At 53.1% G+C, this 12,046-nt stretch overlaps 1 protein-coding gene across 2 annotated transcripts in view; it reads right to left on the bottom strand.

The window, feature by feature from the left end:
• Positions 1-12,046, bottom strand: part of Dac (dachshund family transcription factor) — a 179,035-nt gene that overhangs the window by 105,376 nt on the left and 61,613 nt on the right. Inside the window, exon 2 of one of the 2 annotated variants that reach the window (XM_078181128.1) lies at positions 1,551-1,699. In XM_078181128.1, the coding sequence (XP_078037254.1) occupies positions 1,551-1,699 (149 nt within the window). The remainder of the gene's footprint in view (positions 1-1,550; positions 1,700-12,046) is intronic. The other variant, XM_078181129.1, reaches the window with a different exon arrangement.

Genomic DNA, 12,046 nt, shown 5'->3' with positions numbered 1-12,046 from the left:
TTCCCCGGGCTATTTATTTTTCTCATCGGTTTTAATTTCGTAGAGACAACATAGATGCGTATCGGCCGTCCGCGCGCCCACCGTCGTTGCGTGCAACCCATACACACGACACACACGGCCATTGTGACGGCCATTGTGCCACGGCTACATCCCGAATGGATGTTACGCCGCCGCTATCGGGATCGGATCTCGCTCGTTGAGTTTATTAATTGCGTTACGGCAAGTGCCGTTCGACTAGCGGTCCAAATTGAAAAAAATCCCCAGAGCGCGCCTTCACTTTTCTCTCTCCGCCGTCTCTTCCACTCTCCCTCCCCCTCTCTCTCTCTCTATTTTTTTTCTCGTACACGCGCGTATTTTTTCTCTTCGCTCCTCTCGTCGACCCGATATTCAAGATGCTGTTTACCGGAAGCTACTCTTATAAGGTATGGTCGAGGGTATCGTCTCGAGCGTGAAAAAAGGAAGCTGAAGAAGTTGGACTCGTTGCTTTCACCACAATGGAACATAGGCATCGATCTAGCATTACTTCTCGTTAGCGGATTCTTTTCTGGAGACCTGTAAAAGGGATTCGAATGATGCAGTTCCGTTCGCGGTCTTCCAGAATTACCAGGAAAGATTGCAAGGCCTGGCGCGGCGGAATTGCAGCGGCGATCAATCGTCCACGGCAAGGGGGCCCCGGAATCGTAAAACAATTATACAATTACCGCGAGCTCGTAATTAATTGCTGGCCGTTTCAACGTTTACCCCGGTCCTGAAACAGGCCGCGCACTCGTCCGTCCGCGCGGTATTAATTCATTAACGTTTCACCGTCGAACGTATTTGCTCGTAAAATTGAACCGGCTCGCGTGCCCGCGATTATTTGCCCAGTCGATTTCGCGCGGGCAACGATCCTCTACAGTTTTCCGGGGTAAAATCGGCGCGCTGCTTCCGCGATTCCCGATCGGAATGTCTTGGTCGATGTTCGGAGAGGGTGGCCGGGGAGAAGAGGTGGATCGGTCGGTAGAAACGGCAGAAGCTCCGACTGTCGACAGTCGCGTCCCGGGACGACGACATTCTGGTTATCGGCAACCACCGCCGCCGCCGCCGCCACCGCTAGCCGCAACGCGACGGTGCAGTTGCAGTTAATTTGCTCACTCCAAGTGTGTTTGATTCCCCTAATTAATTGATCGGTGGGGTCACCGAGGCCCGCGTATACGGATGGCAGTAATCAAGTGCGTGCCCCTGGTACCAGGGCTACGAGCACACACTAGAACCATAACCCTCTCTCGGCCGGTCGCGGCTGTCTTTCCCGCTTTTGATGTTAATTCGGGCTAGGCCCGGACCTGTCCGACCGTCGTCGAGTCTGCTCTCGCGCCAGCTCTGATCTATTCGATGCGTACGAAACATCCAGTCTTCCGCGATCAAAGTCTAGGAACGCGAGAATAAACGAGAGACGGTAGCTCGCGGTGAAACCGAACAGAAAGAGATGCGACGGAATTAATTGGAGGCTCGTGAACGAGACAGCAGCGGAGGAATAAGGGCGCGAGATGAAAGAATCGAAAAGAGTCGCTCACCCAAATGTCCGTTCTCGTAGTAGTCCCCGTTGTCCATTCTGTGTTTCTTGAGCGAGTGCTGAGGATGGTGACCGGTCGCCGCGGCCAGGTGGCTGGCTGCGAGGCTTAGGCCGACGGATGCCCTCTTCGGTGGTCTTCCTGGCCTGGAGCTGTACAGTGGTAGAGAGTTACTGTGGTTAGAGACACCTGTCATCGAGGTAACGTCTTACCCCGACCTGCGCGCTTACGTCGCGTCGGTCGTAAGTGGATCGACTCGACTCGACTCGATTCGACTCGCCGCACCGCACCGCGCCGCGCCGAGTCTGTTGCCCCCGCCGGTGCTTTCGGGGCCCCGGTCTACTCGCAATTAACCGAATCGTTATTATTCCGAACAATTTCATACACTTTCCATATCATTAAATTCGCGTCGACTTAATATTACGGAGCCCAGAAAGAGTCGGAGGCAACAGTCTTGTATGGAGTGCGTTTTTCTCTCGTCAAACCTTAAATCTATCGTTCGTTCTCTTTCTACCGACTTTCGTGTTCTCAGAATTTTCGTTCTTTCCCTCGTGTGTCCAGGGATTTCGGATTCGTTGCGTAAATTAATTGTAAATTAATTTTTGTTTCCCGCGTAAATTCGAGTCGCAGTAAGAGGCGCGCTATCGCGGCTTCTTCCTCCGTGGACGCAAATAAAGCGGAGCCGTTGAACGCGTCCGAGATGAATGGAACGCGTCGCGGCAGAGATAGGTGGATCGCGTTTAAAGGCCGCGGCGACGGGTCTCGACCGCGACGCCGTAGTTCCGCAGGAACGCAGCAATGGCCACGGGACTCGATGACCGAGTTCCCGGTTAGCTCACGGTTAGGAGCGTCAATTAGTCTACGCGGGGAACGAGCGCGTTTCGAGAACTGGTTCTCTGGCCGGACTGGTATAAGTCGCGAGTCGCAGTCGCAGTCGCAGCCGTGGGCCACCGGAGGCAGCGAAATCCGCGCGCGATCAGCGTGCACGCAGAGCATGGTCGCGAGCCGAGCGAAAGTGCCACGAGTTAGCCTGGCTGATACCGACTAATACGTAGTGACGGTGCCGCGATAAACCTAATAGAGGGGAAGATAAAGGTGCGCGTGGGACGACAAAACGCGCCAAATAGGCTGCGCATTTGCATAAGTTATCGTCGCGAGAACTTTATGGTCCTCGCGCGAGCAACACCCGGAATGCGGTATGCACGCGGAACGGAACGATCTCCCGAATTCCCCGACGAAAACGATGCGAGGAACGAATGTCGAACGCGAGAAATTCGCGCGCTATCCGAGGTATCGCGTTTCCGATCGATCCGTCGCGATCGTCTTGGGCGACCGTTTAAAAATTCAACGTCGGCCACCGGATCGCGCGAAAGAGACCGACGATCGCTCGATCGACGGTCTCGTCCCCCCACCCTCCACCTGGTCTCTCTCCTTATTCCGCGCGGCTCCAGTACGCAAACAAGTGCGTATTATGCGGGGGTCTAAGCGTTCGAGAGTGCGTTCTTGTTTTCGGTGTAACCCGAAGCTAAGCGGTTTAAGAGATCAACGCCGTATAAACCGGCCGTGCCGTCTGAGAATCGTCTAGAGATCTCGTGCTCGTGCTCGTGCGTGAGAGAAGGCGGAGAGATCGCGCGCGCGCGCGAGGAGTATGGGAGAGGCCGAGGCGCAACAGGGACGACGAGAAGAGAAGGAACCGTCGAGTCGAGGAGAACCAGAAAGGAAAGAGAGACGGAGCGAACGGGAGGCAGAGCGCCGGAGGGGGGGAACGAAGAACAAGAGGATCGGTAGATCGAGAGACCGATGGATCGAGGATGAGCAGAAACGGTGGGGGAGAGTTAAACGGAGGATCGAGGAAGACGCCGAGGCTACGGCAGAGCCGGAGCGAGAGGGCTGAAGGCAGAAAGACGGGATGAAAAATTAGATTTACAAATCTGTCCTGACTACTATGAGATTGCTCGCTCACCGGGCCAGAGATGCTCAACCGGCGAGGCGAGGCGAGGCAAGGCGAGGCAAGGCGAGGCAGGAGTCTGGATAGAAATATCGGAACGGAATTCTCCCCCCCACGATTTCCACTCTTTTCATCGTGACTCTACTCTCGTCTCAGTCCAGGAGGAGAACAGCGAATAAGGCGGTCTAAACAACCTCTGTTAACCTCCCGAGATCACAGAAAAATGTTTCCACTTTCCCTGAAAATTGTAACGCGACGATGCGTGAGGAGCGACGCCGGCGACCGGTCCGTGAATCTTTAAATTGATAACGGTGAGAAAGAAGGCGAGATCGCGCGGATATCGAGAAAGCCGGTTGCGAAACGGCGTCCGGGCCGATACGGCGGGAGCGTTCGTTGACCAAGAGATCGAGAGATCGAAAGATCGGGAGATCGACGGTAATCGCGAGTTGCGGCAACAGAGCGGGAACAGCGGCAACAGCGGCCCCTGCAGCTACCAGATTTCGTCTCGGCTCGACAGAATTAATTCGCCGATCGGCTGCCAGCTTATACGGACAGGATATACTGTACCTTAACGCAATGATTACGGGGCCCCGTTCGTCGGCGTCGGCGTCGGCGCCGACATTTTTCCCCCTTTTTCCCGCGATCTGCATCGAGAGCGAAACACGGTCTCGCGGACGCCTGGATATGCACCCGCTGCGAAATCGCGAATCCTACCGAAATGCATACCGCGTCGCGCCTGCGAACGACAGAGTCTCGCATTCCGACACGTTTTCAGATCGACGATCGTATCCCGCCAGCAAATTTCCTACGGAGAGAGAGAGAGAGAGAGATGCTTGCGCAAGGAACTGTAATCGACCGACGAATGTATATTTTGTTACTCGCTTGCCAAGATTTCCGATAGAATTCCCGTTGTCCGATTCCAATGTATTTACTATATCTACCGTTTGTATCGTGTTTTCTAATCCACTTTTCAACCTTTTCCAATTTCACCTATCCTTCGGTGGACTCGAATCAAATTCTTTTACACTCGAATGGCAGCGATCGGTTTTACGATAGCCGCTGTAATTTCAAACGTTTTTTAACGTTACCGTTCGCATGCGGCAAATTGGCAAATAAGTCGACTGGAATAAAAATCGAGAAGAAATGGCAATCTTCTGGGAAGCAATCTCTACAGTTTTCGAGCTGGAACGTCAGCGAGCGCCAAGAATCGAGACGCGGCATTCGCGAAATTCTGATGTCGAATTGAAACGGCTCGCAGCGTCGTAGATAAAATGATCGAATTAAAAATCGATCTCTAAACGCGACTATTACAAACGATCGGCCTAATAAATGAGAGTGGTCGGCTGTGCGGCGCGTCAGGCTTGACCGATTCGCACGCGTTTCAATTGAATAGGAATAGAAAAGCAGCCGCGGATCGCGCACCGGAGCAGAACGCCCCGAACGGACACAGACGAATTATTACTTGGTCGCGGCAAGTAAAAAAAAACCTTCTCTTTACGTCCGACCACTTGTCCGCGCGATTTATACGGACGGCAAACGCGAGAGATCCCGCCGCGCCGGATTTTGCTCGCGTTTTCCTGCGTTAGATCGTGCAACATGAAACGTTGGTTTTCTAATCGTTCGCTTAATCATCGCTCGGGTGATTAATTCGCCGAGCGCCCGACCGTCGGAGCTTTACCTGCAAGCTTAACAACTACCGGACAACGTCATCATTATTCCGTTGGAATTATTGCCGGAATTTCATGCGGTGACTTGGCTCGAACCGATAAGCGAAATTTATCCTCCGATCCACGAAAACATGATTCCGCGAAAGCGTTGCCCGCGCTTGTAACTATCGAAAGGAGTCACCAATGTTCCTCCACTTAATGTTACATACGGTTCACATTCGAATTTCGATCGTTCTCCGTCTATTTTTAGATACAATTTTAAAGCACGGGACTCGCGTTAAAAATCGCGCGATCTACTTGACAATTCCACGGGAATGATAAACGACCGAAGATAACGACGAGTCGATCGACACCCCTGGAATTCGTTGACACCGTGGAACAAGGTATTAACGAACGCCCCTAACTTGCAACATCCGGTGACCGACCCCACAGATGCAACGTCGATTTCGATGGCTGATAACCGAGGACAACTGACAACTCGCAACGTCGAAAGAGTTACAAACCGAAGGTACGCAACAACGATTGCTTATCGGCGGACGATCGACGAAGTGGCAGAGAGGATCGTTGCTCGATCGTCGAGCGATGCGGATCGATCGGAACGGTCTCGGAGAGGTTCGCGTCCGCGCGTCCGGTTGGCAGAGAGAGAGAGTATCGCGTGTGGGATTCCCGATGATCGCGCCAGGTGCTATGTTCCGATTCGATCATTCCCCGCCTTAATGATCGCTGCTACGGCGACCGGGATCCGGAGTCCGTTGGACGACCGAAGGAACCGGGTCGAACGGATTCGGAGGATACGATTCCGCCGCGAAAAGGGCCGACGCGATGGGAGGGGGGAGGGGGGTTGGTTGGTTGGTCGGGTGGACGCCCGATTCCGCTGGGAGAATCGCAAACCCATTCTTACGTCGATTGGACCGTTTAACGATCCAGAAAGAGACAGATCGCTGCCCGTCCCGCGAGATCATTCCTGGTTCCCCTGGCGAGAAACGTTACGAGCAGCAAGACGGTAAACGCACGTTTACTGTTCCGGTCCGCTCCGATCACGTGTTCGAAAATTAAAAAGGAAACGGACCTGCCGTGTAATTTCTCCGGGCTCGACACCTTTAACCAACGATGATCCCCCCGTTCCGACATTTTTATTCGGCATATTCTGAAACTCGATACGTATGTTAATGTTGCGATTATGCCTCGGAAGTATCCTCGTAAAATAGTATTCTCGCCGCGGCTAATATCGTCCGTGGAATTCAGTCTTCTCGAGCGTGCAATTTCGTTTTCGGTCGAGCCCGGTAGACGGATTTCGGTGTTACCCGTTCTCGACGCGCGACGACCAAGCAGCCGGGGACCGATTCCACGAAGTAGCCAGAGGGTCGCGGACTCGAAAAGAAACGTAAAAACTAAATAAAAGTATCGGGCCGGGATACGCGAGGATAGGAGAGCGACCATAAATTGTCAATTTCGAAGTCAATTTGCCCGGGCTTACCAATCGGCTGCCGGTTAATTTCAAGGTGAATTGTGTCCAATATGGGTATATTATTAATGGGCGGGCGAGGGATAGGGTGCACTTCGTGCGGAGGGTTGCAACCCCGTTTTCGCGCACTGCCCGAATCTATCGCTCCGGGGCTGCGTCGATGCACGCCGGTCTCTCTCTCTCTCTCTCACTCTCTCACACACACTCTCTCTCTCTCTCTCTCTCTCTCTACGATTCAGCATTTCGGATTAAATGCTCTCTGATGTTGTTGCAGCGGTCCCAACCTCCCAGCGCAGCTTGGCGCAGCTCGGCGCAGCTCGGCAGAGCGCTGCGCAGTCTGTCTAATCTTTCGGAAACGAATCCGCGCGAGAATACACGCTTCCGGATTCTCCGGCGACTGCTCCGTGTACTAGCGACCCGCGATCCCCGCGCACACCTCTTGCAACGAGAGGCTGGCCTCGACAAAGAAGCCACTGTTGCCTGTTAAACAAACGCGCTATCTTTGAGTTACGACGCCACGTTATCGCTCGTATCCTGCTACCGTTCTCCGCCGTTCAAACACTGCCGAAAACGGGGGAATCTTGGGAATCCGCCGTGCAGCCGCGCGTCCGTCCGCCGACGAAACAAAGCATCCGAATAAAACCCTGTTGTCGCCGTTGCACACGGATCACCTCCGAACGGTCGAAACGTTTCGTGGACTTTCAGAAATTATTAAAAGCGTTTCGCAGGTTTTTCCTTTATCTCCAATTTCTTCGAGTATCGCTCGTAGCGATCGTAGAAATCGACGAGCGCGAGTCGACGTCGCCGCGGAAACGGATTCCCGCGTGGTAATAGCAATCGTTTCAGAGCGAGAAGAAGGGATTAGAGAATGGGATAGTTCGCGTCGGCAAATTCGAGCGGAAAGTTTCTTGGTGCGCGCGCGCGAGCGAGCAAGAAAGCAATTTTCCCGGTGGAAGGATAAGTGATTTCGCTGAGTGGAACCGTACAGAAATCGACGACGGCGAGCGTATCGAAGCGCGAGCGGCGGCGCGTCTGTAATTACAGTTGTCGGAAAACTGCGCTGCAACGAGAATTCCGTTTGCTACTTGTTACGCTCCGCTCTCCGTAACTACGTGGCGTGACAAGGTCGGCGGACCTACGCGTGTATCCGTTCGATATATAGAAGCAGTACGCGTGCACGTACACGGTCCGCCAGCCGTGCGTGCGTGAAGGGCGTGTGTGTGTGTACTCTGTGCCTCGGAAGCGTGCGCGCGCGCGCGACGACCGATCTCGCGCGACTCAATTTCTATCGCTCGAAGAGCTCGCGACAAACCGCGCCGCGAAGAAACCGTCGAGATTTTCTTAGCGGACGCGCCGCACCGGCCGCGGCGTCGTTCATCCTCTCGCGATGCAGCAGTTACACCCCGCGGTAATTAAAAGAAACTATAAACCGCTTAACGCGGGCGCAGTCGTAAAACGACTATTATATTCGAATAATACGAGCGTTCGTGGCCGGGCCTTCTAATTGTCAGTTTCGCGTTCGCGCGTCTCTCCTCCCGAATGTTTCCGCGCGTTGCAATCGCTCGTGCTACTCGCCCGGAATCTCGCCGAATCGCTCGAAAGTGTGACAAGCTCTTCGAAATCGAGTGATTTTCGAATGACGTCGACGCGATAGAATTCCTGTTTCACCGAGAAACACGCGGTTTATTCGGCGAAAGACACCTTCTCGAAATGTAATCCTCGGAGACTGGAGACAGGTGCGGAACCACACCTTTGCATCGACGACGCGGTGTCCCCGCGCTTTTGTTTCTCCTGCAACTTTTTAATTGCACGCCGATTGCGCAACGTGGACATAAAAATGCAAATAAAAGCGACTGGCGAATGCTCGACGGCCTTTCCATGCCCGGAGTGTCGGCTATGAAACGGACTACTAAAGAAAAATAATTGTGCGGTAAAGAATAGCTTGAACGGAGAAGAATTTTTAACCTTCTGCGTCGTCGTGTTTGCGTCGATTCTAGGACGTAGAAGGCAAGCGCGATATCTATTCTTTCTGAAATAAGTTTAACAGGTTGAAATTGATATATAAACAATCTCGGATTCATCCTATCTCGGAACTGTTAAACAGTCGGTACTGTAAAGGGTTTTCGAGAGGAAATTCTGTGAGAACTAATATTGTGCAAGTATTAATTTTGTAGCAAATGTGCGGGAGAGAAAAACTGTCTGCGAGGATCCTTTTTGCAAAAGCTGTGAGCGTCGACGGGAGCTTCAACCGTAAAGCGTCGTCGCGCGCAATTCCCGTCATAACAACGACTTCAATTTTCGTCAAAAGTCTTTCGACGTTATCGTCGTCGTCGGCCTCTCCTTCCACTCCCTCTCTCTCTCTCTCTCTTTCTCTCTCCCATAGCATCGGTCGGTTCGCCTTTCGATTTCTCGCTTTATAAACTCGATTGCCGGGCTGGCAAATCCAACAACCGACACGAGGCGGCATTTTCCAAATTATAAATTTTTACGAGGGCTCGCGCCACTCTTCGGTCTCATCTCTCTCTCTCTCTCTCCATCCGTCTGCGTCTCTCTCTCGTTTCACTCCCCCCTGAATTCTCTCTTTCTCTCTATTATTTCCTTTTCTGGCGGCGCAAGCCAACCCCACCTCCACGCCATTCACCCTAACCGTGGATCGCGGCAATCCCGTCAGTCAGATTGGATTTGTCCGATTTCGCGCCCGGAGTGGAAAAGAACGTGCTAGGGTCTGGGATGCGAGAGCAACCTCCGTCTTCCCCGCAGCCCCGATATTATTCCTTTTCACGCTCGTTCTCGTTCTCCTCCGACCGAGAGAAACAAAGAATCCGAGACCGGAGACGGGACCCTCTATTCCTGCATCGTCCGGCCAACCGGACTCGCGCGTGAATCGGCGCAATAAAAGTATCGAGAGACAGAGAGTCGATTGCTCGTAAGTCGAGGGTCACTGGGTGAACCGACAAATGTGCCCGGATCCTGGAGAAGAGATTGCTCGATCCAGGGTGGAGTGCATTTCCTCGATCGCGGGACGGCCGTGGAAATCGAATCGGGGGCGGTGAAACAGAAAAAAGCTGACTGGTTTCCGTAATAGCTGATTCATGGAGGAACGCGTTCCCCTAAATCCCGTGGCCCCCGTTAAATAAATATATCCAGCCTGTCGGGTGGCTGAAATTATTTTATTAGCGCGCGTCGACGCGTGTCGAAGCTCGAAGGGGCCAGATTCGGAAAAGTTTTCATCGATACGTCGAGTCGAAATTTTGCCAAATTGCACGAGAAAAATGCGACTCGATCCAGGACGTATGTAAGAAAAATTATGCAAGGGGATACACCGTCGCGTATAGGAAACGGTACGCGGATAGTTCGGGCACTTTTCTTCGGGGGCAAATTAGCAACGGAGACGTCGAATTCGCCCGAGCTCGGTCTGCTAATCAGGCTTGATTTCCACGCGAAGGAAAAAACGACGGGGGTGAGTTTCCTCGAGCTACCCCCTCGTTAAGCCGCGTAACCGATCTCTCGGTGGTTTAGCGTATCACGCGATCTTTACGCGGCGCTATTAAGCGAAAGCAAGAGAGAGAGAGAGAGAGAGAGAATGAGAGAGAGGAGGCCCGGGGAATAAGAATAAAAAGTAAGAGAAGGGCTCCCCTGGCTGGCGATGCGCCGGCATCGACGAGAGAGAGCATTTTCTAATAACCACGATGTAAAGTTGGGGTGCGTTACACAAAAGAAATCTTTCTCCGCGGAGAGAGAGCCCGGGGATAGGGTCCGAGACTTATCTTAGTAATATTGGATTAAAACTTATGCTTCTCTCGGTCGCAATACGTTATTTTTATTGCTCGCGGCTTTGCATAATATTCGTTCGGGGGCGGATCTCTCCCTCGTGTTCCTCCTTCCGGTTCTCCCTCCACCGCGACCGTTCCTCCCAGGCTAATTTTAATTTCGATGCCGCGCCGCGTTGGGGAGGCATTACGATTTCAGCGCGGCTTACTTATTTATGTCTCGAGGCTGCGCTTATTAGCCTCCTTATTCTCGAGTCACTGCGAGGAAACCGAGCCCGTCGCGCTAAAAATGCCGGGCCTCTTCGCGCGGATGGAGGGATCTCGGTTTATGCCGTGTCAGTCTTATGCTGTGACAGAATTATTCACTGCTTCGATTACAGAGATGACAGAGAGGGAGGAAAGAAGAAGGCGTTCTCGCGTAACCAAAGTCTTCGAATTCTCTTCGATTGAAAGAATTGAAAAAACACTTCGACATTCAAATACATCCCTATATTGCCTATCGCTTTGTGGTTTTAAGGGAAACGGAATCGACGACATCGTCGAGAAGAAAGGGTGTCGAAAAGCGACGAGCTGGTTGCGAGCTCGCGGGCCGTAATCGGGCCCGGTGGATCAGCGAACGAGACGAAGACGAACTGACGAAAAGGCGATTTGCCCGCGCAGATGCGCGATTAATCCGACGAAGGAGCGTGTAAGCGCGCGGAGGCAGATGTCTCGAGGCGCTGCCCTAACATTTTTTTTCCGCGGCTCGTGCGCCAACTTCAATTTCGGCAGCGAAGTATTTTTCTACCGTACAATACTCGATAAAGTTATATAAAATGTTATATTGTGTAAAATTGTACGAAACGCAAGAAATATTCGGAGGGAATCCGCAGGTGCATCCCCTGTGTTCTTGTCAGCCGATAAGACGACGAGTAGGCGGCGGAAAGAAACGATTTCGTTTCCGCGCGAGAAAAGTCGTGCGATCGCGAGGCTTTGGAGGCCCGCGTCGACACACGCACCCCCGCGACCGGTAATACCCGATAATACCTGTATTTGCTCGGGGGGTGGTGGACTGGTAATCCCGGCAATCTCGAGAACGTGGCCGAGTCTTCGTAACGAGTAATCCTGCCAATTTGGACCGCGGATTATCCGAGTGCCGCGGAAAGGAGGGTGGCGGGGGTGGCTTGATCGCGGAACTTTGATTCGACTATGGTCACCATCGGGAGTCAAAGGCTGCGCGACACCATGGCGGCGTTTAGCCTCGAGAAGGAGCAACCGGGCGGCGGGGGGTTGGAGGAGGAGGAGGAGATGGAGGAGGAAGTGGCGGCGAAAGGGGTGCGGGCTACGCTGGTCGTGCTGGCAAATATATCGACTCGTAAAGCGTCGGCGGTGGTCAGGTTTTTGTCGGTGAACGACGGGGGAACGAGGCCTCTCGCGGGCCGCTCCTAGGCCACCGGAGGGGCAAGAGGGGGCGGCGGCGGTAGAAACGCCGAAAGCAGTGTCTCTCATTTCAATATTTCTACGATAAATCTGCACCCGGGCCTTTTTACGACTTACGACGGAATAAATAATATCGCCGCCGCCGCGCGTCTCTCTTTCTCTATTTATCGCGAGTCCCTCTCTCTCCCTCTCTCCCTCTCTCCCTGTTTCTCGCTCCCTCTCTCGCGTCT

The sequence above is a fragment of the Augochlora pura genome, chromosome 5 (assembly GCF_028453695.1).
Source record: "Augochlora pura isolate Apur16 chromosome 5, APUR_v2.2.1, whole genome shotgun sequence".
NCBI classification, from domain to species: Eukaryota; Metazoa; Arthropoda; class Insecta; order Hymenoptera; family Halictidae; genus Augochlora; species Augochlora pura.
Note: the sequence above shows the minus strand (reverse complement) of the source record. Positions and strands in the feature narration are given on the sequence as shown.